At 34.8% G+C, this 25,593-nt stretch overlaps 1 protein-coding gene across 1 annotated transcript in view; it reads right to left on the bottom strand.

The window, feature by feature from the left end:
* The window catches only part of LOC144956097 (uncharacterized), a gene marked incomplete in the record, with an annotated part of 68,157 nt that overhangs the window by 31,056 nt on the left and 11,508 nt on the right, over positions 1-25,593 (bottom strand). The window contains 7 exon segments of the mRNA XM_078886445.1: positions 3,351-3,418; positions 4,107-4,214; positions 5,761-5,878; positions 7,276-7,420; positions 8,900-8,980; positions 9,410-9,561; positions 22,996-23,019. Of these exon segments, the coding sequence (XP_078742571.1) occupies positions 3,351-3,418; positions 4,107-4,214; positions 5,761-5,878; positions 7,276-7,420; positions 8,900-8,980; positions 9,410-9,561; positions 22,996-23,019 (696 nt within the window).

The raw sequence follows: 25,593 nt of genomic DNA, 5'->3' as shown, positions 1-25,593 counted from the left end.
TGCGTACAGGCCAAATGACGAGCACATTAACACATTGATATAATAGTGGGCCTTAATATAGCTGATTAACAATGCAACAAAGCATCAGAGAGAACATGAAAAATAGATACACGCTTGCACGTGTGTGAATGCGTAAAGACCGACCGACGAGTCCATCCAAATATTGGAGAAAGTGAAAGTGCTCATCACGTAGCTTAATTAAAAACCTTATTAAGACAGTATAATGCGTGAATGTGTTTAGGAGTGATTCCGCCCCTTGATCAGTGACATGAGTACAAGTCACAAGAAATCTTGCATGCGTGCGAAACATGTATACCAATTCTGCGGCTTGCTGCAACGAACAACAGTTGTATAGTAGTATCAGTTTTGTTCATTCATAGAAATCATCAATTCCTTATAGATAGTTCGAAGTTGACGTCACTCAGGTCTTTGTTATTGGTTTTTGCCATCCGCGTTTATGAGTAATTCTCACTAAATTGTATTAACTTGACTATAAACGATCATGGCTACACAAAGCTTTGTGTGTTGGTCCGTTATACTTCCGGATGGCAATGTTGTGAGCTCCGTAGCCAAGCGCATACTGTCTATAAGTGCTGTGTTTATACGAGTTGATCTCAATATAGTGATTCACAGTATTGGACACGAAAAAGGGACACAATTGGTGACAAACGCATTCCCCCTAATATAGCTAGTGTCATTTATGCCATGTGCCCAGACGTACTTTATCCAGACGCAAGCTTTTAGAACACATTCGACTACCATTAACAGATACACTGGCATATATTATGTTGACAATGTTAATCTGACATTAAATGGTGATCTTTCATATTATTAGTTTGAAAGTTAGTTATTTAACAAACAAAAAACAAAAACAAAACAAAAACAGAGTGGTGAATTTCCTGAGAAGTAAAGAAAATAACTCTGAAAACATCACAGGTTAAAATGCTTTTTAAAAAAAGATAAAGATAGAAAGAACAGCTGTCCTGGCAACAGAAATAAATGAAAATAAACAAAAAATCAACCCTCTGTATATTCAATAAGTAATAATAATAATGTTATCATGTTATCAACAATGACGGCTACACAGTAACTGGTTTTATGATGTTACGATGGGGGGGGGGGGGGGGGGGGGTGGGGCATTAAATAATTAATGGTTTTTAATCCTAAGAAAAGGGAAACAAGTAATTATGTTATTGAAGGGGTTTAAAAATCATAAATTGTTAATAATGGGCTGGTTCTTTTTTAAAAGTCTGTTTTGGGTGATATAATATTATAAAAAAGTGAGAGATAATAATGGTTTGATGTAATGGGTTTTATGAAAATAATAATATACGATTCTTATACTCTTTGGTTTTTTTTTTTTTTTATTTTTTTTTTTTAATTCCGGACGTGTGTCCCAATAACTGCACGAGCATGCGTACACGCGTTGGGAACAACGTTTGAATTCTAAAACGCAAGAGTGTAAGAAATGTTTTTATTCTACCCTTCAATCGATTCCAACTTCGTCATTTTCAAAAAACACTTAATTGACATTTCTTTTTTTAGGAATCTAATTTTAGTGAAATACAAAACTTGATAATCTGACGTCACAAATTATTATTGTAAACTTGATATCATTACGCGTTACTGTTTAATGGAGAGGGGTAGAATAATATTATGATCTTTGTTATTTAATTTCGTTTTCCCTCATATAAATGGGTGGTAGTATTTAGTGGGATGTTACACGCTAAGTTTTACCTGCCGCTGTGGGTGGAAAGAACAAAAAAAAAATCAACATTATATTAAGGACACAAATTGATCAGTTTTCTGACTTAAAACAGTATCAACCTGCTTGCTTTCTGGTCGATATGGCTTTTAATAAATGTCAACATACAAATTGATCAATTTTCTGACTTAAAACAGTATCAACCTACTTGCTTTCTGATCGATATGGCGTATAATAAACGTCAACCGATTAATGACCTTTCTTGGAATAGTTGGAGTAAATATAAATTTTAAAACAAAAACAAACAAAAAATACAGCTAAGAAAGGAATGCTTGCATTACGAGTGAATAAACAAATGCCAATGGACAATAACAACAACAACAACAACATCACAAGCGTCATACTGTATTGACAAATCAGAGCGCAAGCACTGGTATAAGGTAAAGATCTGAAAAAGGGGGCATGAAATAGTGCCAGACAAAGAAGAGAAAGAAATACAAAAAAAAAAAAAAAAAAACAATCCCAAAAAATCAGCTTGCCTACCCAATCGAGAAAGACTCGATTGTTTTTGATGGTTTTTTTTTCTTGTATTTTTCTCTCTGCTTTTCCTTTTCTGGCATTGTTGTTTTATACATTTTTTCCAGATCTTTCGAAATATGCTACCGAGACCAATAAGAGCATGCACAAGTTCGGTCACAGAGTCAAACATGGACAATAACTGAATGGGAGCGATCTATATTCCCTTTCCATGTGCTCAAGGTCATTGGTCACATTGCAAAGTGTGCTCAAAGTGACCCACTTAGTGAAAAGTGTTCACAGCTTTTGAAATATCTAACATCACGATTGGTCATTTCATTCCTTTCATTTGACACATGAGTATGTGTACAACTTTCATAAACAAAGCAGCGTGTTTACATTTGTTAAGAAACATCCAATTGTTGGACAGCAACACATCATGTGATTGATGACTTGTTTGGACGAAAACATGAATATAGATCGCTCCCATGACGAGCGATTTGAATGCATGCAGTTTCTTAGAATATCAAAGAAAACTTATAATAGAATAGACATATATGCCATGTTGATTTCACATGTCTTTAATCAATTTTCCCCTCTCACTTGAAACTAATCCAAGTTCAAATTGTGAGAAAAGAATAGAACTGGCCAAGCTACTTAATAAACAATCTAACAAGAAGGAACTAGGAGAGAAACTAGCATACTACAAAACTAACGTTGTTTATGAGCTAAATAAAAGTACATTGATGTCATTAAGGATATCCTTAACAATCTTGGGTTCATAAAAAAAGGAAAAATAAAAGATAAAAGAAAGAAAGTGTGACTTGTGAAATATATAAAGTACAAAAATTCAATTTATACATTTTGATAAAGTTAAAAAATAAAAACCAGCAAAGACAGTTTTTAAAAAATAAACAATTAAAAAACAACAACAAAAAAATGATGAATAAAGAAATAAATTAGATAAAAGAGGCAGAAAATAGTCGCAGCTATGACTTTATTTTCCCAATGTTGTTTAACGGTACACAACATTATATGTATTACCATTTCGATAATAAAAGAACCCAAGAAAGTAGTAACGATAATAAATGCTAATAGATGTGATTGAACAATTCATTGAGTCACTTACAATTAAAGTAGGCTGCCTGCATTCCTGTTGCTTCTTGTTGTCGTCTTTGCATTTCCCGCTCTCGCATCCTGAGAAATAAAATTAATAAGTTGCCACTATACGATTGATAAAATTTAGAAAGCGTCTTCTTCTTCTTTAGATATTTTTAGGTCCTCTCCGTCGTCTATCTGGAATTTAGTAATGCATTTATGTCTTTATTGTTTTTTGTTGTTGGCTGAGGAAGGGTTTTGAGCCAGAAACGTTCCGTGTTTGGTATTTTGTTCTCTTTTTGGGGGCTGGAATATTCATTTTTGTTTACTGCTTTAAACAACAAAGGTTCTACAAAAAGAGAATATAATATTTCATGAAAAAATATGAATAAAAATTATAAATTATCATAAATTATATCTATCTAAGAAATCTTTATTCTCTGTTGTCTTCTGGCACTTACCTACTGAATTACTTCAATCAATAATAGTCATTGATTAACTAGGCTCTGAACCATACCCATTATTACCAGGTGCTTGTTAAAAATGTACTTCCCTCCCCTCAATAAATAATTAATTATAAAACAGTCTTTTAAAAATCCGAAGAAAAAAACCCAACAACAAATTAACCGCCCTCTAATAACAAAAACAACCCCCCCCCCCCACCCAAAAAATTAATAAAAAACCCAAAAAAAAACCAACCAAACAAACAAACAAAAAAACAACAACAAAATACAAACAAAAACAAAATAAAACAACAACAAAGTATAAAATATCTGTGTGACTCTACCTCAACACCGCTTGTTCTTTGGCCATCTTCCTCGCCTGTTTACTGCCGTGGTGTGGATGCACCTTAATGCTAATCTTTTCATTCTTTTTGGCTACATCCTCTTCCAACCTGTACAATAAAATCAAACACATCATTTTATATAGAAGATTATGATAAAATAGAAAATGGGAGTAATTAAACATAAAGCGGTTTATTGTATCATAGTACAGTGGAATCCTGATAAAGTCAACACCGTCAGACTAGAAAGATTGGTTGACTTTAAGCAAGGCTGACTTTATCCATTATCAATGGAACACGATCAAATGTGTGTAGAAGAGACGGAATAGATAGAAAAGTTGGTAACATCTGGGATGATCGAATGAAAGAGAGCTAGAGGAAGACAAAGAATGACATCTAAATAACCTTAGAATGGCCAAATGTGACTTAAAAAGCAACACATAATATTTCATGCGCACAGAGGATCGTGATTCGTGGAGACAGCTGACCGGCAACGTGCTCAAAAGCACAAGGCACGATGGATGATGAAATAAATTTCAAAACATTTGGGACCAACCAGAAGAGTTGACTTTAAGAAAGGTTGACTGTATCCATCATCAATGGAACACGCTTAAATAAAGATAAATAAAATTGGGACCAACCAGAAGAGTTGAGTTTAAGAAAGGTTGACTGTATCCATCATCAATGGAACACGCTTAAATAAAGATAAATAAAATTGGGACCGACCAGAAGAGTTGACTTTAAGAAAGGTTGACTGTATCCATCATCAATGGAACACGCTTAAATAAAGATGATTAAAATTGGGACCAACCAGAAGAGTTGACTTTAAGAAAGGTTGACTGTATCCATCATCAATAGAACACGCTTAAATAAAGATGATTAAAATTGGGACCAACCAGAAGAGTTGACTTTAACCCTTTCCTTACCAGCCATTTTCAGAATTTTCCCCAAAATTTCACACCCATCCAACACAAAAATAGAATTTTCTTACTCAAACAGAAAGGCAACAAATACATTCTATGCATAATATTCATCAGCAAAATAAACTCTACAACAGTGTCATGTTTTTATAGCTATAATAAAACATTTTTCTTTAAATTGTGTGATTTTCAAAATAAATCAGAATAATAGTCGAGTTGTGCTGGTTGTATCGTAACGAATGTGACGATTTTCCTATGGTTTGTAAGGAGAGGGTTAAAAAGAAGTTGAATTTAAGAGTTTTGTCTTTATGCTGGTTCCCCTGCATTCATAATAAGGTTATTACCCCAGAATTTTTTTTTAAATGTCGGCAATTATAGAGATATCACAAACAATAACATGAGAAGAATAGCAGAAAAAAAAATTAGATGAAATAAAAAATTTGAACAAAAAAAAAATAGAGATAAAGTAATATGATGATAACAATAATGACAATGACAATAATAATAATAATAATGATAAAAATAATAATAATAATAATAATAATAATAATAATAATAATAATAATAATAATAATAATAATAATAATAATAATAAAAAAAATAATAATAATAAAAATAATAATGATGATGATGGTGGTGTTGATGATGATGATGATGATGATGATGATGATGATGATGATGATGATGATGATGATGATGATGATGATGAGAACAATGATAACACATAATGGGCTTACTTGCTGGCAGTGGTCATTGCAAACTCGACAAACTCCCTATATTCATCACAACAATACAACTGTTCAGGTGGCAAGGACAACTGCTGGTCTAGACTTGGGAATGGTTTGATTTCATTGGCTGCAAAAGAAATATAAAATATAAACATTCTCATAACTTTACGGTGTAGACACACATCTGTCTGAGCAGATGGAATGAGGACATGTTTTACTTGTTTAGTTTTACACACTATCGATAATTTGATTAATGAAAAAATAGTAATGTGTACGAAAGATCATGGAGAAGTAACATTAGCAGACATAAAAAAATAATTGACTTTTTAAATAGCACAATATCCACTAAACCTGATCAAAGCGCTTTACAAGGGGTCCCTGGTCAACAGCAACATTTAACATGTAGGATATGTTAGGCGATATTACAATTTTTTTCGGACAAAGACACAGCTGTTAACGGCCAGGTACTCATTTTACACCAGAGTACGGTGAGAGAATGTGAGTAAAGAACCTTTTCCAAGGACTCAACTATGCGTCGAGCGTGAGGCTCAAACCCAGGACCTTCCGATCCGAAAGCGAGTGTCATACAACAAGACCACATAGCCGGTTTAGTTTTACCCATTTTCGATGATTTGGTTTATGAAAAAATAGTAATGTGTACAAAAGATCATAGAGAAGTACAATTAGCAGACCTAACTAGTGCTTCAAAGCGAACAGGTCTATGGAGCTGGAGTTTATCCTAGTTTCTAAAACGTGAAATGGACAATAGCAATTGCTTGTTATAGTTTAGACAGGACGCTAGTCTATCGCAACGTACAAACCACAAGATCTAACAGATCCAGCTACCCATTCACTGCTGGGAGACAATGGGTTCAGAAAAAAACCCCCCAAAAAACAACAACAAACTCAACTGCCCCTTAGTTTGATCTTGTTCCTTTGTGTGTAACGCGAGTGCTCTACCAACTGAGCTATCGGGCTCCCCGTTAGCAGACCTACCTACATGAAAATTTAAAAATCCGCAATTTATAGGTAATAGAAATAATAGTCACCATGCTTAACTTTATAGATCAATAATTTACCCTCACAATGATTAAATAATACTTCAAAACCCTTAAAATTATGTTCTGTATCATCACTTTTCATTTTGATATGATATGATATGATATGATATGATATAAGTCCAGATTAATGTAGGCTTTTACAGCCTTTTATCTGTTCTTGTGCATTCGTGAACGTATTTAATTCACGTCTCTCAAAACTGGGCATGCCGCATAGTGGTAGGAGGTGTCTGAATTGAATTTAATTTTCAATAAGGTTTTATGACTTAGAAAAGCTCATGAAGCTCTGAAATCAGAGTCGTAATTTTACGATTTCTTTCATAGCAGTAATCTGATCTGCCTTAGGTGTATATTTTCAGTAGCTGCAATAGATAAAGAACTTGCATGACAATGATTATGCATAAAAATACTAAATATTTGCCTAAAGTTTGATGGTTCTGTTTCTCACTTCCTATAAATAACTCACCACAAAATTCACAAACGCCTCCAAACATTCCCGGAGATGCCCCACTGGACATAAAGTCTGTTGACTCCATGAGATGTCTGTCATCATCCATCTCTGAGCTAGTACGATCTGTGTCTTTGTCTATACGGTCAGACTCTCGGACATACTGGAAGACAAAATTTAAAAAAATAAATAAATACTTGAGCTTTTATATAGCACAATATCCACTAAATAAGCTCAAAGCGCTTTGCAAAGGGTCCCTAGCCAAAAGGAACCCGTAACATGTTGAACGAGACATGACACCTGTTAAGTGATATTACAATTTTTCCAAAAGAGGCAACGCTGTTAACGGTTAGGTACTCATTTTACACAAGAGTACGGTGAGAGAATGTGAGTAAAGAGCCTTTTCCAACTCGCGCCGTGCAAGGCTCAAACCCAGGACCTTCTGATCTGAAAGCAAGTGTCATACCACTAGACCACATAGCCGCAAAAGAGGAATAGAAAATTAAGCTATAATAATGCGGATTTGTGGTTAAATGACACAGCATCCAATTAGTAACTAATGGATTCTGGGTTCAAATCCCACTGTGGACGATGCGATGCAAAGTTGAATTTTTAGAGAAAATTTTTTACACATATGTGATTCCTCATCTCAAAACAGTGTTATGTCGGGATAAATCCGATCCTAAAAAAAAGTGAATCTAGAATTCCCTCTCCCAGCGAGGTGGAGTTGTTGAACCAGTAAAGTCATGGGTTCATCAAGCCCTCATCACCGCTAAATTTTTATTCTCTATTGTCTTCTGCCACTTTCCTTCTCAATTCACTTCTTGTTATTATCAACATAAAAGCCTGCTCCATTCATTTTTTTCTGAATTAATATTCACCCCCAAAATTGGAGCTGAACTCTCTTGTAATGGTATTATTATTTTTTTTAAATATTATTTTATTGAGCTTTCATATAGCACAATATCCACTAAACATGCTCAAAGCGCTTTACAAGGGATCCCTGGCCACCAGTAACAATTATCATGTAGGACGGGACATGATGCCTGTTAGGCTATATTACAATTTTTTTCGGACAAAGACAATGATGTTTACGGCCAGGTACTCATTTTACACTTGACTGCAGTGAGAGAATGTGAGTAAAGAGCCTTTACCAAGGACTCAACTATGCGCCGAGCGAGGCTCGAACCTACCCAGGACCTTTCGATCCGAAAGTGAGTGTCAAACCACAAGACCACGACATAGCCGTACAGGTGAACTGACATGGATTCATTTGCAGGTCTGATAACCCAATGGGTCACAAATCTAGTACATGGGTCACAAATCTTGTTCATGGGTCACACATCTTGTTCATGGGTCACACATCTAGGTCACAAATCTAGTTCATGGGTCACACATCTAGGTCACAAATCTAGTTCATGGGTCACAAATCTAGTTCATGGGTCACAAATCTAGTTCATGGGTCACAAATCTTATTCATGGGTCACATATCTTGTTCATGGGTCACAAATCTAGTTCATGGGTCACAAATCTAGTTCATGGGTCATAAATCTTATTCATGGGTCATAAATCTTATTCATGGGTCACAAATCTTATTCATGGGTCACAAATCTAGTTCATGGGTCACAAATCTTGTTCTCACCTTGAGGATTTGCGGTGGTCCAATGGTAGGTAAATGGTGTCGATGGCTCTTGGATTTCTTGGGGGCGTCATCGTCGCTACTCTGGAATTAAGCAACAAAAACAAACAACCAACCAAGTCACAATGGTGGATAAACCCTTTTGATTTAGGATGTATCGAGGACAGTATCAATAATTATTTGCATAATGAAACATATATTTTTTCCCATTTTCATCATCATCGTCATCATTATCATCATCATCATCATCGTTATCATCATCATCATTGCCGTTGTCACTGATGTCTGCATCATCATCATCATCATCATCATCGGTATCATTGCCATCATCATCAACATCATCGCACACACACACACACACACACACACACACACACACACACTCACACGCACACATACAGACATACAAAAACATATTACATTCCACTTAACAATATATATGTTTTTTTAAAAAAAAGTAATAGTGAAAAAAAACTCAAGTATAAAATAAGTTAGAACCATTCATCAACTCACATCTGAATCCGAGCTCATGTCCAACAATGGAATGCCAAACTCATCATTGGGTTGTAAGGAGAAAGGGGTGATATCAGTGGCCGTCCTCGTATCCATTGTACTCTCTCCCTCTGTGTGGGTTCGACTGATTGCCTCTCTGGAATCGGGCTTTACTGTATGAGAAATATATTGTAACATTTCATTTATCGATCTCTAGATCTACTTATCAGTTTATCTATATATGCATCTATCTATCTATCTATCTATCTATCTATCTATCTATATATATATATATATACATATCTATCTGTATCTATCCAACTCTGTGAAAAAATCCACTTTTGTTAATAATGTAAGTCATATAAATAATAATATTAATAATAATAATAATAATAATAATAATAATAATAATAATATAATAATAATAATAATAATAATAATAATGATAATAATAATAATAATAATAATAATAATAATAATAATAATAATAATAATAATAATAATAATATAATAATAATAATAATAATAATAATAATAATATGTCAATGTTTACCTTATCATATTTTTTCTACAATGAACAAAACATACACCATATTAAAAAAAAAGCAAAAACAAAACCAAACCTGCACATTGCAAAAGAGAGGCAAAAGAAATGACTGTTGCATGGAGCAATTTTGTAGAAAAGAGGCCCATGCAGCCGGAGTTTATCCCGATTTCTATGGCAAAACGGAAAAAAAAAAAAGCAAATGCTTGCTATATTTTGGATAGGACGGTAGTCTAGTGCAAAGTACTTTCCACAAGATCTAACAGACCCAGCGACCCAATCACTGCTGAGTGGTCAGAAAAAAAAATATCTCAACTTCACTCGGGTTTCTTCTTCTTCTTATTATTATTATTATTCGCATTCGCTCAGACGATAAGTCTCCTCTTCACCAGATATGCTGGTGAGTGGATTTGATCTCAGTCCTTTTGTGTGGGAAGCGAGTGATCTACCAACTGAGCTATCGAGACCTCTCTAACAGTTTCACTGTGACTGTGATGTTGTGTCGAATGAATTTGCGGCTTGACAGAAGAAAGTTGATGAATTGTGTACATTGTACCAAAAAGAAAAGGGAAATAAATGACGTTTAAAAGCTTCTTCAGAATGTTGTTTGTTGACTGTAAATAATCAAACAATTAAATAAATATTATAATAAATTGTATAATTATATTATTATCATTATTATTATTATTATTATTATTATTATTATTATTATTATTGTTATTATTATTATTATTATTGTTATTATTATTATTATTATTATTATTATTATTATTATTATTATTATTATTATTATTATTATTATTATTATTATTATTATATTATAATCCTGTAATAAAATATTAGAAAATAACTCACGACCTAATGTTGTTAAATTATAATATTGTTTTAGGTTCATAAAAAAACGTTTTTGAATTTGTAAAGAATAATATAAAATAAATGCTGGAATGACATTGATGTCGTTCGGAAAACATCTAAGTTTATATTTGACATTATAGAAAACACATATAAATATAAGCATCGAGAGTTTTATCAATTTCAATCCTCTCCTTACCAATTATGGGGAAATCGTCACAGTCGTTACGATACAACAAAAAGCTTTATCATTCAATTTTCAATTTTTCATCACAAAATTTGAAGAAATATTCTTGACATAGTTATGAGAACGGAACGCTGTGCTGTAGAGCTTTGTTTTATTGAATGAGCAAAATTAATCACAGTATGTACTCATTCTACAACACAATTGGTCGAATTGTGAATTCATATGAGACGGAAAGATTCAGGCAAAAAAAAAAAAAAAAAAAAAAAAAAAAACAGTGATAGTTGACTGAGTGCATACTATCCCTGGTCCGGAACAGAGGCTGACTAACAATCAAAGCCCCGTCCCATACTATCCCTGTTCCGGAACTGAGGCTGACTAACAGTCAAATCCCCGTCCCATACTATCCCTGGTCCGGAACCGAGGCTGACAAACAGTCAAAGCCCCGTCCCATACTATCCCTGGTCCGGAACCGAGGCTGACTAACAGTCAAAGCCCCGTCCCATACTATCCCTGGTCCGGAACCGAGGCTGACAAACAGTCAAAGCCCCGTCCCATACTATCCCTGGTCCGGAACCGAGGCTGACTAACAGTCAAAGCCCCGTCCCATACTATCCCTGGTCCGGAACAGAGGCCGACTAACAGTCAAAGCCCCGACCGAATAAAAATCAGACGTAAATAGATTGTTTGATACAAACAATCTGGCTGATGAGGCCTAGACAAAGCACCTGACATCTATGGTCAGAGTAGTCTAAAGTATAACGGCAGAAAACCGTGCCGGTGACAGGTGACTTAGTGCACACTACCCCGGGCCAGGACAAAAGATTAAGCACCTAGAGTCCCGTAGGTCATTAGAGACGTAATGACAGTAAAAAAGGATGATCAATCCTGGACATATAAGCTATGTCCGGAACCTCACAAGAGGGTTCCCTGGCATTGACAAACTTTACCTATGCCTGCTCCAAACTCAAATACCACGAGCGAAGCAGCATAGATCTACCTGAAAAATAAAAATAAAATATAACTATAGTATGACCCAAGCATTTGAGACACAAAACCGTCTCAAATGTCTAAAATATGAATGCCAAAAGAGCTAAAAAACGGCAGAAAACCGTACCATTGATAGATGACTTGCTTAGTCAATACTATCTCCGGTCCAGGGCCAAAGGCTTAGGCAGCCAGAGTCTGGAAATGATGTGGGTCATACATAAAGATTGCTTGATACAAACAATCTGGCTGATGAGGCCTAGACAGAGCCTCAGACATCTAATGTCTGGGTTGTCTAACGTATAACGGCAGAAAACCGTGCCGGTGACAGGTGACTTAGTGCACACTACCCCCGGGCCAGGACAAAAGATTAAGCACCTAGAGTCCCGTAGGTCATTAGAGTCGTAATGACAGTGAAAAAGGATGATCAATCCTGGACATAATATAAGGTATGTTCGGAACCTCACAAGAGGGTTCCTTAGCATTGCTATTTGTACCAATGACTATTCCAAACGCCAAAAACACGAGTGGAAATCTCATAGGTATCCCTATCCAAACCCAACAATCCCTATGCAGTGAGTAAATATCCAACAATTATAATATGTGCTATCTCACATGAAGAAAAATTGAAATAAATGTTCTCTCACCTGTATGCTCCAGGCCCAAAGATTAAGCTTATGTAGTTCGTTAGAATAGTAACGACAGTAAGAAAGGATGATCGATCCTGGACATAATATAAGCTATGTCCGGAACCCCACAAAGAGGTTTCATGTCATTGACAAATTATTCCTATGCCTGCCCTAAACACAAATAGGACGAGCGAAGCACCATAAATCTACAGCAAAATAAATAGATAAAAATAACTATTGTATGACCCAAACATTTGAGACACAAAACCGTCTCAAATGTCTAAAATATGAATGCCAAAAGAGCTAAAAAACGGCAGAAACCGTACCATTGATAGATGACTTGCTTAGTCAATACTATCTCCGGTCCAGGGCCAAAGGCTTAGGCAGCCAGAGTCTGGAAATGATGTGGGTCATACATAAAGATTGCTTGATACAAACAATCTGGCTGATGAGGCCTAGACAGAGCCTCAGACATCTAATGCCTGGGTTGTCTAACTTCATTGCCCCACACAAAACCCAACACCACACACCCACACACACCCACCCCCACACGCACACCCTACAACATACAAAAACATATTACATTCCACTTTTCAATATAATTTTTTAAAAAAAAAAAAAATTAAAGTTAAAAAAAAACCCCAAAATAAAAAAATAAAATTAGGGAAACCCTTCAAACAACTCACTTTGGGAAACCCCACTCATGTCCAACAAGGGTTTCCAAAAACTCTTTATTTTGGGTTGTAAAAAAAAGGGGAAAAAAAAGGGGGGTGATTTTTTCAAAGTGGCCGTCCTCGTTTTTCCATTGTACTCCTTCCCCTCTTTTGGGGGTTGGTTTTTGATTGGGTTCCCCCTCTGGGGAAACGGGGCCCTTTTCTGTATGAGAAATATATTGGGGAAATTTCTTATTGATCCTTCTAATTTTATTTATCAGGGGAAACTATATATCCCTTTATCCCATCTACTAATTTTCTATTATTATATATATATATTTATAAAAAAAATATAATTTTTATATATATATATTAAAATATATATAAACATAAATAATATTTATATATATATATTTATATATTTATTATATATTTAAAATATAAATATATAAAACATATTATCTGTTTTCTAAACCAACTCTGTAAAAATTCCCCCTTTTGGTTTAAAAATGTAAAAATCATAAAAAATAATAAATTAATAATAATAATAATAATTAATAAATAATAATAAAAAAATAAATTTTAAAAATAATAAAATAATAAAAAAATAATAATAATTAATAATAATGAATTAATAATAATAATAATAATAATAATAATATAATAATAAAATAATAAATGTCAATGTTTACCTTATCATATTTTTTCTACAATGAACAAAACATACACCATATTAAAAAAAAAAGCAAAAACAAAACCAAACCTGCACATTGCAAAAGAGAGGCAAAAGAAATGACTGTTGCATGGAGCAATTTTGTAGAAAAGAGGCCATGCAGCCGGAGTTTATCCCGATTTCTATGGCAAAACGGAAAAAAAAAGCAAATGCTTGCTATATTTTGGATAGGACGGTAGTCTAGTGCAAAGTACTTTCCACAAGATCTAACAGACCCAGCGACCCAATCACTGCTGAGTGGTCAGAAAAAAAAATATCTCAACTTCACTCGGGTTTCTTCTTCTTCTTATTATTATTATTATTCGCATTCGCTCAGACGATAAGTCTCCTCTTCACCAGATATGCTGGTGAGTGGATTTGATCTCAGTCCTTTTGTGTGGGAAGCGAGTGATCTACCAACTGAGCTATCGAGACCTCTCTAACAGTTTCACTGTGACTGTGATGTTGTGTCGAATGAATTTGCGGCTTGACAGAAGAAAGTTGATGAATTGTGTACATTGTACCAAAAAGAAAAGGGAAATAAATGACGTTTAAAAGCTTCTTCAGAATGTTGTTTGTTGACTGTAAATAATCAAACAATTAAATAAATATTAAATAAATTGTATAATTATATTATTATCATTATTATTATTATTATTATTATTATTATTATTATTATTATTGTTATTATATTATTATTATTGTTTATTATTATTATTATTATTATTATTATTATTATTATTATTATTATTATTATTATTATTATTATTATTATTATTATTATTATATTATAATCCTGTAATAAAATATTAGAAAATAACTCACGACCTAATGTTGTTAAATCATTATATGTTTTAGGTTCATAAAAAAACGTTTTTTGAATTTGTAAAGAATAATACAAAATAAATGCTGGAATGACATTGATGTCGTTCGGAAAATATCTAAGTTTATATTTGACATTATAGAAAACACATATAAATATAAGCATCGAGAGTTTTATCAATTTCAATCCTCTCCTTACCAATTATGGGGAAATCGTCACAGTCGTTACGATACAACAAAAAGCTTTATCATTCAATTTTCAATTTTTCATCACAAAATTTGAAGAAATATTCTTGACATAGTTATGAGAACGGAACGCTGTGCTGTAGAGCTTTGTTTTATTGAATGAGCAAAATTAATCACAGTATGTACTCATTCTACAACACAATTGGTCGAATTGTGAATTCATATGAGACGGAAAGATTCAGGCAAAAAAAAAAAAAAAAAAAAAAAAAAAAACAGTGATAGTTGACTGAGTGCATACTATCCCTGGTCCGGAACAGAGGCTGACTAACAATCAAAGCCCCGTCCCATACTATCCCTGTTCCGGAACTGAGGCTGACTAACAGTCAAATCCCCGTCCCATACTATCCCTGGTCCGGAACCGAGGCTGACAAACAGTCAAAGCCCCGTCCCATACTATCCCTGGTCCGGAACCGAGGCTGACTAACAGTCAAAGCCCCGTCCCATACTATCCCTGGTCCGGAACCGAGGCTGACAAACAGTCAAAGCCCCGTCCCATACTATCCCTGGTCCGGAACCGAGGCTGACTAACAGTCAAAGCCCCGTCCCATACTATCCCTGGTCCGGAACAGAGGCCGACTAACAGTCAAAGCCCGACCGAATAAAAAATCAGACGTAAATAGATTGTTTGATACAAACAATCTGGCTGATGAGGCCTAGACAAAGCACCTGACATCTATGGTCAGAGTAGTCTAAAGTATAACGGCAGAAAACCGTGCCGGTGACAGGTGACTTAGTGCACACTACCCCCGGGCCAGGACAAAAGATTAAGCACCTAGAGTCCCGTAGGTCATTAGAGACGTAATGACAGTAAAAAAGGATGATCAATCCTGGACATATAAGCTATGTCCGGAACCTCACAAGAGGGTTCCCTGGCATTGACAAACTTTACCTATGCCTGCTCCAAACTCAAATACCACGAGCGAAGCAGCATAGATCTACCTGAAAAATAAAATAAAATATAACTATAGTATGACCCAAGCATTTGAGACACAAAACCGTCTCAAATGTCTAAAATATGAATGCCAAAAGAGCTAAAAAACGGCAGAAAACCGTACCATTGATAGATGACTTGCTTAGTCAATACTATCTCCGGTCCAGGGCCAAAGGCTTAGGCAGCCAGAGTCTGGAAATGATGTGGGTCATACATAAAGATTGCTTGATACAAACAATCTGGCTGATGAGGCCTAGACAGAGCCTCAGACATCTAATGTCTGGGTTGTCTAACGTATAACGGCAGAAAACCGTGCCGGTGACAGGTGACTTAGTGCACACTACCCCGGGCCAGGACAAAAGATTAAGCACCTAGAGTCCCGTAGGTCATTAGAGTCGTAATGACAGTGAAAAAGGATGATCAATCCTGGACATAATATAAGGTATGTTCGGAACCTCACAAGAGGGTTCCTTAGCATTGCTATTTGTACCAATGACTATTCCAAACGCCAAAAACACGAGTGGAAATCTCATAGGTATCCCTATCCAAACCCAACAATCCCTATGCAGTGAGTAAATATCCAACAATTATAATATGTGCTATCTCACATGAAGAAAAATTGAAATAAATGTTCTCTCACCTGTATGCTCCAGGCCCAAAGATTAAGCTTATGTAGTTCGTTAGAATAGTAACGACAGTAAGAAAGGATGATCGATCCTGGACATAATATAAGCTATGTCCGGAACCCCACAAAGAGGTTTCATGTCATTGACAAATTATTCCTATGCCTGCCCCTAAACACAAATAGGACGAGCGAAGCACCATAAATCTACAGCAAAATAAATAGATAAAAATAACTATTGTATGACCCAAACATTTGAGACACAAAACCGTCTCAAATGTCTAAAATATGAATGCCAAAAGAGCTAAAAAACGGCAGAAACCGTACCATTGATAGATGACTTGCTTAGTCAATACTATCTCCGGTCCAGGGCCAAAGGCTTAGGCAGCCAGAGTCTGGAAATGATGTGGGTCATACATAAAGATTGCTTGATACAAACAATCTGGCTGATGAGGCCTAGACAGAGCCTCAGACATCTAATGCCTGGGTTGTCTAACGTATAACGGCAGAAAACCGTGCCGGTGACAGGTGACTTAGTGCACACTACCCCCGGGCCAGGACAAAAGATTAAGCACCTAGAGTCCCGTAGGTCATTAGAGACGTAATGACAGTAAAAAAGGATGATCAATCCTGGACATATAAGCTATGTCCGGAACCTCACAAGAGGGTTCCCTGGCATTGACAAACTTTACCTATGCCTGCTCCAAACTCAAATACCACGAGCGAAGCAGCATAGATCTACCTGAAAAATAAAAATAAAATATAACTATAGTATGACCCAAGCATTTGAGACACAAAACCGTCTCAAATGTCTAAAATATGAATGCCAAAAGAGCTAAAAAACGGCAGAAAACCGTACCATTGATAGATGACTTGCTTAGTCAATACTATCTCCGGTCCAGGGCCAAAGGCTTAGGCAGCCAGAGTCTGGAAATGATGTGGGTCATACATAAAGATTGCTTGATACAAACAATCTGGCTGATGAGGCCTAGACAGAGCCTCAGACATCTAATGTCTGGGTTGTCTAACGTATAACGGCAGAAAACCGTGCCGGTGACAGGTGACTTAGTGCACACTACCCCCGGGTCAGGACAAAAGATTAAGCACCTAGAGTCCCGTAGGTCATTAGAGTCGTAATGACAGTGAAAAAGGATGATCAATCCTGGACATATAAGCTATGTCCGAAACCTCACAAGAGGGTTCCATAGTCTGGCGTGTTGCACCTATGACTGCTCCAAACGTGAATACACGGGTGAAGACAGCCGAGGTCTAACCATCAAAAAATATTCCTCGAGAGAAAACAACTTTACACTGAACCCAAGACTAAATTAATCAATCCTCGGTGCTAATATAGTAATCCTATTTCATTCCTGTCCACTCGTACTAAACTGAATCTATTATCATTAGAATATGCCCATATAAAAACAGATAGATATGTGTGTGTAATGGATAAAGCAGATACAGAATGTTTGTATACATATAATGCACTAGTCAATTGTTAGTACCACTAACTGTTAGATTCTCTGTCATACTACCATAACCGTGTAAAGCTGAGAAAATTGATGATATACTAAGACCTTCTATCTCCTCACGTAATAAACCATGCTAGCAGCTACAAAAAATCATTCTCCCACACTAGCATAGTAGGTATCGAGAGCAAAAAGCCTATGCTCCTGTCCCAGTAACGAAATACCGTAGTAATAAATTAAGGCTCCTGATTGAAAAAAGGTGCAAAATCATCAGTATAATTATACTATATGCCATCGTAAAAGCATCTAATGAAATATTGAACAATTGACACGTGTCTATACATATAAAATACAAATTAGCTGGAAGTGCCAGCTATTAAGTAGTGTGCCACAATAACATAATGGTATAAAGCTGGGACCATTAGTGACGTCTAGTTAGTCACTAAGACTAAGACCACATATCTCCCCAAAGTTATAGACTATGTATACGGCTCCAATATATCAATGTTGCCAAAATCGATATGTCATATTTTAGGCATAGAGAAGACAAAGGCTTACTCCTCTCCTAGTCCTAGCACCAAAATAGTACTAAAATAAATTAATGCTCCTGATAGAAAAAAAAACAAAAACAAAAAAAAAAACAAACAAACAAAAAACAAAAATGATATATCGTCATTATAATATGCCATCATAACAGCATATAATGAGTATTGAAAAAATGTCAGTGTCTGTATATATAAACCAGTTCCAATAAATCATTGTTGTCATATTAGTCCTATATTAGGCATAGAGAAGACAAAATCTTGAAGTCTTCATTCCAATCCTTTGTAACAAAAAACTGTGCTAAGATATGCCCCCTGAGTGAATGGAAGTCCACCATCATGGCATAAAGAAGAAACATATATAGTTTTGTGAGGGTGTGAGATGGCTTCGTTGTTAGAAATCAATAGACGCATTGCCAAATAGACTAGAAATTCTCCAAAGTAATCCGACCCTAAGGAAATGCGATCATATTATAGACGGTCATATTTACATACAAATAAGATCTTATATATATATATATATATATATATATATATATATATATATATATATATATATATATATATAGCGCAAATCCACTAAATGTGTTCAGAGCGCTTTACAAAGGTCACTGTCCAACAGCAACATTTCAAATGTAGAACGCTACTAGATGTCAATGAGTATTGGTCGATATTACCAAATTCCCAGACAGCACGTTAATGGTCAAATACACATTTTACACCTGAGTAGGTGAGAGAAAGCAACAAGTATATAATATAGTAAATCATTGGAGAATGTGAAAAAAGAGCCTTTCCCGAGCACTCAACTATACCCCTAAGCAAGGCTGGAATCCGACACCTTCCGATCCGACCGCGAGTGTCATATCACAAGGCCACATAGCATAGCCGCACATTATAAACATTTTGTCAATATTTTTTAATCCGCGGATAATTGGTTATGAGTAGATAATTGTTACAGGTCTAGCTCACATAGCCTCCATCATAGTTTCTCACATGTCGGTAAAGAGAATAATAACTGGATAACAAGGCCCATAACTCATCCCTTCTATGTTCCTCAGCATAATCATAAAGAGCCGATAGTAACCGAATTACCCCGTTCCAAAACGAACTTAGGGTTTAAATAATATCAATTTCTATGCTAGTAGGTGTAACTGTAACGTTTCGGAGGAAAATGGCTGGTAAGGAAAGACTAAAAACCCATTGATTTATATAATGTTGGATAATATTAGAATTGCTGTAAACTATCTTCTTATCAATAGTGGAGTTTAAATAATATCAAATTCTATGCTAGTAGGTGTAACTGTAACGTTTCGGAGGAAAATGGCTGGTAAGGAAAGAGTAAAAACCACTGATTTATACAATGTTGGATAACATTGGAATTGCTGTAAAATATCTTCTTATCAATAGTGGAGTTTAAATAATATCAAATTCTATGCTAGTGGGTGTAACGTTTCGGAAGAAAATGGCCGGTAAGGAAAGAGTAAAAACCATTGATTTATATACCATGTTGGATAATATTGGAATTGCTGTAAAATAATATCTTCTTATTAATAATGTCATAACGATTCTGGCCAGTAACGATATTTTCAAAAAACAAAACAAAAAACGATGTAGACATTATATTATTTTACACCAAAAAAAAAAACCCCAACCCCCCCCCCCCCCCCCAACAAAAAAAAAAAAAAAAACAAACAAAAAAAACAAACAAACAAAAAACAGAAAACAAAAAAAACAAAAAAAAAAAAAACAACAAACAATCATCTACTTTAACTCAGGCACCCTCTGTTTTACTCTAGCACTTTTCTACACACTCCATTTCTTGTTATTAACAATCATCTACATTATATTTAGAATGTCAAAGCTAGCACAGTTAGTTTCTGGGCAAGAAAAAAAAAATCACAACAGATACACTGACTAAAATCGTAGACACTACCACGGTCATGGTCACACATGGACTACACACTTTATATTAGGTTCCTAAAGGAAACAACGGCGCCTTATGTTCCACCAAAGAACCGAGAGAATAAGTAAGTAAGTAAGTAAGTAAATCAAAAGTTAAATCAAAAGTCAATTCTGAAATATTATCAGACTTTCCTAGCAACACATGGATTGATTTCTGCAAAGAATTATCCCTTGCAATGTTAACCAACGCGCGAGTTGAGTGGAACAACACTGGTTTTTAAAAAATAATTAAAATTGAGCTTTATATAGCGCAATATCCACTAAATGTGCTCAAAGCGCTTTACAAGGGGCCCCTGGTCAACAGCAACACTTAACATGTAGGATGGGACATGACGCCTGTTAGGCGATGTTACAATTTTTCGGACAAAGACAATTCTGTTAATGGCCAGGTACTCGTTTTACACCTGAGTACGGTGAGAGGATGTGAGTAAAGAGCCTTTTCCAAGGACTCAACTATGCGCTGAGCGCGAGGCTCGAACCCAAGATCTTCCGATCCGAAAGCGAGTGTTATACCACTAGACCACATAGCCGTGGTTTCATAAAGTAAGAAATGTGCGGCATTGTGGTCTTGCGGTAAGACACTCGCCTTTGTATCGGAAAGTTCTAGGTACAAGCCCCACTCTGAACAGCGCATAGTTGAGTACATGGAAAATGTTCTTTACTCACATTCTCTCACCCTATTCATATGTAAAATGAATACCTGGCTGTCAAACTACGTTGCTAATGTCACCCCCCCCCCCCCTTGTAATATAGGTAATAAGTATCATGTCTCATTTTAAAATGGTAAATGATGCTGTTGACTGGGGGCCCATTGGGCCCATTGTGACAAGTTTTGAGCACATTTGGCCGATATTGTACTGGGTAAATGATGCTGTTGACTGGGGGCCCATTGTGACAAGTTTTGAGCACATTTGGCCGATATTGTACTGGGTAAATGATGCTGTTGACTGGGGGCCCATTGTGACAAGTTTTGAGCACATTTGGCCGATATTGTACTGGGTAAATGATGCTGTTGACTGGGGGCCCATTGTGACAAGTTTTGAGCACATTTGGCCGATATTGTACTGGATAAACGCTCATGTTTTTTCCCCTTGTTTTTTTTTTTTTTCAATGTAGATCATGGATAATGTCTCAGATCAGATGGGAGGCAAAGACTGCAAATTTATAGCTCATGTGGTCTAGTGGTATGACACTCGCTTTCAGATCGGAAGGTCCTGGGTTCGAGCCTCGCTCGGCGCATAGTTGAGTCCTTGGAAAAGACTCTTTACTCACATTCTCTCACCGTACTCAGGTGTAAAATGAGTACCTGGCCGTTAACAGCGTTGTCTTTGTCCGAAAAATTGTAATATCGCCTAACAGGCGTCATGTCTCGTCCTACATGTTAAATGTTGCTGTTGACCAGGGACCCCTTGTAAAGCGCATTGAGCACGTTAAGTGGATATTGCGCTATATAAATGCTCAATTTTTTTATTTTTTTTTATATCCTACGAAAGACAGTTTTACACACGCACACACACACACACACACACACACACACACGTACATCCATTACCCCATTAACCACTCACTCTTCTATTCGTAAAAAAAAAATCCTTCAAAAAGGTTAGATAACTATGAAAGAAAAGAAGAGAAAAAAAAAAAAAGGTAAACTAGCATGAGCAACATTTTCTAAACAAAAGAAAATTGAAATTCTTTTTGTTTGTTTGTTGCTTTAGGTCTCTTCCAACACAATTGAGGTTATATGAGAGACCGCTGAAACAAAAAAACAAGCAATCTAACAAAAATAGTACAAAAGTAAATCAAAATCATAACCTAAAGATATCATAAGCTAAATTATAAATAACCAAGAACAAACAGGCAGAAGATTTACAGAAAAAAAAATATCCCCTGTCAAAAATACAATCACAAACCAAAGAAGCAGGATAGGCAAGTAAAGAGAAGAAGAAACGACATCACTATCGGATCGTACACCCATGCGAACATCATAGGTATATGATTCAAGGGTGATGCTCGAGCCTTCTATGATAATATAATGAACATACACTTGATTTTTATATTGTGTTGCTCATTATAATTTAACAAATAATCAAAACAATTGAAGCATAATTCTTTTTAAGTTACATACTTCCAAAAAGAAAGAAAAAAGAAGAAAAAAAAAATATATATATTCTTTTTTTTCTCTTCTTTGTTTTATTTTTGGAAGCATGTAACTTATATATGTATATGTATACATCAATATATAGATAAATGAATAAATAAATAATAAAAATAAATAAATAAATAAATAGATAAATAAATAAATAAATAAATAAATAAATAAATAAATAAATAAATAAATAAATAAATAAATAAATAAATAAACTAAAAAAAATAAATAATGGTGGCAAGTAATATAATGCTAAGCTTGGTATGGTTTTGCAGAGTAAATAAAAGCCACAAAACGAATACCCACTGGTTTCAGCTCTACTTCTACTGTCTGCAAAAAACAAAAAAACAAAATCAAATTAAAGCAGTAAATCAGTGTTTGGGATGGATATCTATCAATAACGTGTCACACGTATTATTTCAAGAGATAAATTTAAACCTTTTTTTTTTTTGCATATCTCATGGCTGTAAATTGTTATCTTAGTGTCTTATGCCCTTCATATAATTTAAATTGCTGGCATGTGTGAAACTATTTTAATGGTGTCAGTTGTTTTTGTAACATGACAATATTTAAAAAAAAAAAACAACTACAAAAAACAAACAAACAATAATGACATTTGTCATGCAATTTATCATGTACGAAAATATTAGAAAATAGCTCACAACCTAAGATTTAATACATACATCTCTCTCTCTCTCTCTCTCTCTCTCTCTCTCTCTCTCTCTCTCTCTCTCTCTCTCTCTCTCTCTTCCTCCCTCTCTCTATCTATGTCACATATACACACACTCTCTCTCTTTCTCTCTCTCTCTCTCTGCCTCCCTGACTGACTCTCTCTCTCTCTCTCACTCACTCTCTCTCTCTCTCTCTCTCTCTCTCTCTCTCTCTCTCTCTCTCTCTCTCTCTCTCTCTCTCTCTCTCTGCCTTTCCCGTTTTTAAATGTTTTCAGAATATCAAATTCCCATTTCTAGACATATTTTCCTCTAGTTAATGTTATGATGATGATGATGATGATGATGATGATGGTGATGATGATGGTGATGATGATGGTGATGGTGACGATGATGATAATGATGACGATGATGATGATGATGAGGAGGATGATTGTGATAATTAATAATAATATGATTATGGTTATCATTATCATAATTATGGTTATGGTTACTATTATTAGGATGATTATGATTATGATTATGTTTATTATTTTTAATATTATTATTATTATTATTATTATTATTATTATTATTATTATTATTATTAATATTATTATTATTATTATTAATATTATTATTATAACCATTATTACTATATCATTATTGTTATCATCTTTGTTATTGTTTCTGAAAGATCCTCCTACAATAGTAGTAACCCATCAAAAACAACAAAAATAAAACAACTAAAAATTTGTTCATCTAAAAAAACAGCATCAGATTCTTGTCAGACAAAATTGATAAAACATAATATGATGAGTTCATTATCCGTATCAGGCCTGCCAATTTACAGCACATGATGGAATGGTTCAGTATGATAGGTGTATTAGATAGGACATCTTTTTTTAAATATATAAAACGAGAACAGATATGAAAAAGAAAAGTCTTTCATTTGTAAGAACTTGGCTGATCTGATGCAGTTTGACAAAGAAATTACGACCACTCGCCTCAGAATCGTACCATGTCGGGAATAACCTTTACGCTTGTAATTTAATTTTAAGCTTAACCTTCAATGATGAAATTGGAATATTAAAATGAGTTCATAACAAAATGACTGTGCGACTTGTAATCTTGCATGCGCTTACGTAAAATGATTGAATGAAACAATGATAATGAAACAGTAATCAGGAACATTTGAGTAACAACAGACGTCTTCACTGAAGAGGGTGAGTATTTATTGTTTCTTTCATTTCTAAACATGAATTTATCTTTTCTAGTTCCTATCAGTTTGATTGTCATCTCAATCTACATCGCATCTTGTTCATCGTGAAATAATACCACTTTGAGAGGGTGGGTCATATTTAATATATATGACCACTCGCCTCAAAATCGTATCAAGTCGGGAATAACCTTTACGCTTGTAATTGAATTTTAAGCTTAACCTTTGACATTTGAGTAACAATAGACGTTTTGTCTTCACTGAAGAGAGTGTGTTTTTGTTTCTTTCATTTCTAAACATGAATTTATCTTTTCTAGTTTTTCTAGGTCAGTTTGATTATGATCTCAATCTACATCATCAATCTTGTTCATCGTGAAATAATTCCACTTTGAGAGGGTGGGTCATATTTGTGACCCAACGTCTCAAAATGGTATTAAATCGGGATGATTAAGATGCTGAAAATGGAATTTGTAGCCAGAAATATCATGCTTAAGTTGAGTTTATGTGCTTCATAGAGGAGAAGGAATATCATATTTTACTGTGCTAAATACTAACGTTTCATATTTTTGACCAGTTTTAACTATAATTTGACTTTTTAGCATCTGGTCCATCCCGACATAATACCGTTTTTGAGACGAGGGGTCACATTTAGTATATTGTCTCTAGGTAAAAGGCATTTCTATGTAAAAATGTTAATGTATTAATATTTAGTTTTCATTCATAAAGAAAAGAAAAGAAAAAAAAAACCCACTATACAACATCAACCATACTGACATACCTACTAACAACACTTTACGATCTATAATATATGGTAAAGTAAATATGACATAGCAAAATATTAAAATTAGAAAATTGTTTATCTAGTGAATGGAAAATTATTTTCAATAAAATGGATTGCCAATTCCAGATAAAGTCTAATAAAAAGGGGGGGGGGGGATAAAAATAAATTAAATTCCCTTTAATCATCCCATAGGCGAAATTGTGACCCTCCGCCTCGAAACGGTATTAAGTCGGATTCTTCAATTTTTGGTTTTTGGT

This window comes from Berghia stephanieae, chromosome 10 (genome assembly GCF_034508935.2).
Source record: "Berghia stephanieae isolate SIO BIC M18660-M18661 chromosome 10, UCSD_Bste_1.3, whole genome shotgun sequence".
In the NCBI taxonomy this organism is placed as follows: Eukaryota; Metazoa; Mollusca; class Gastropoda; order Nudibranchia; family Aeolidiidae; genus Berghia; species Berghia stephanieae.
This window is presented reverse-complemented; position numbering and strand designations above follow the sequence as displayed.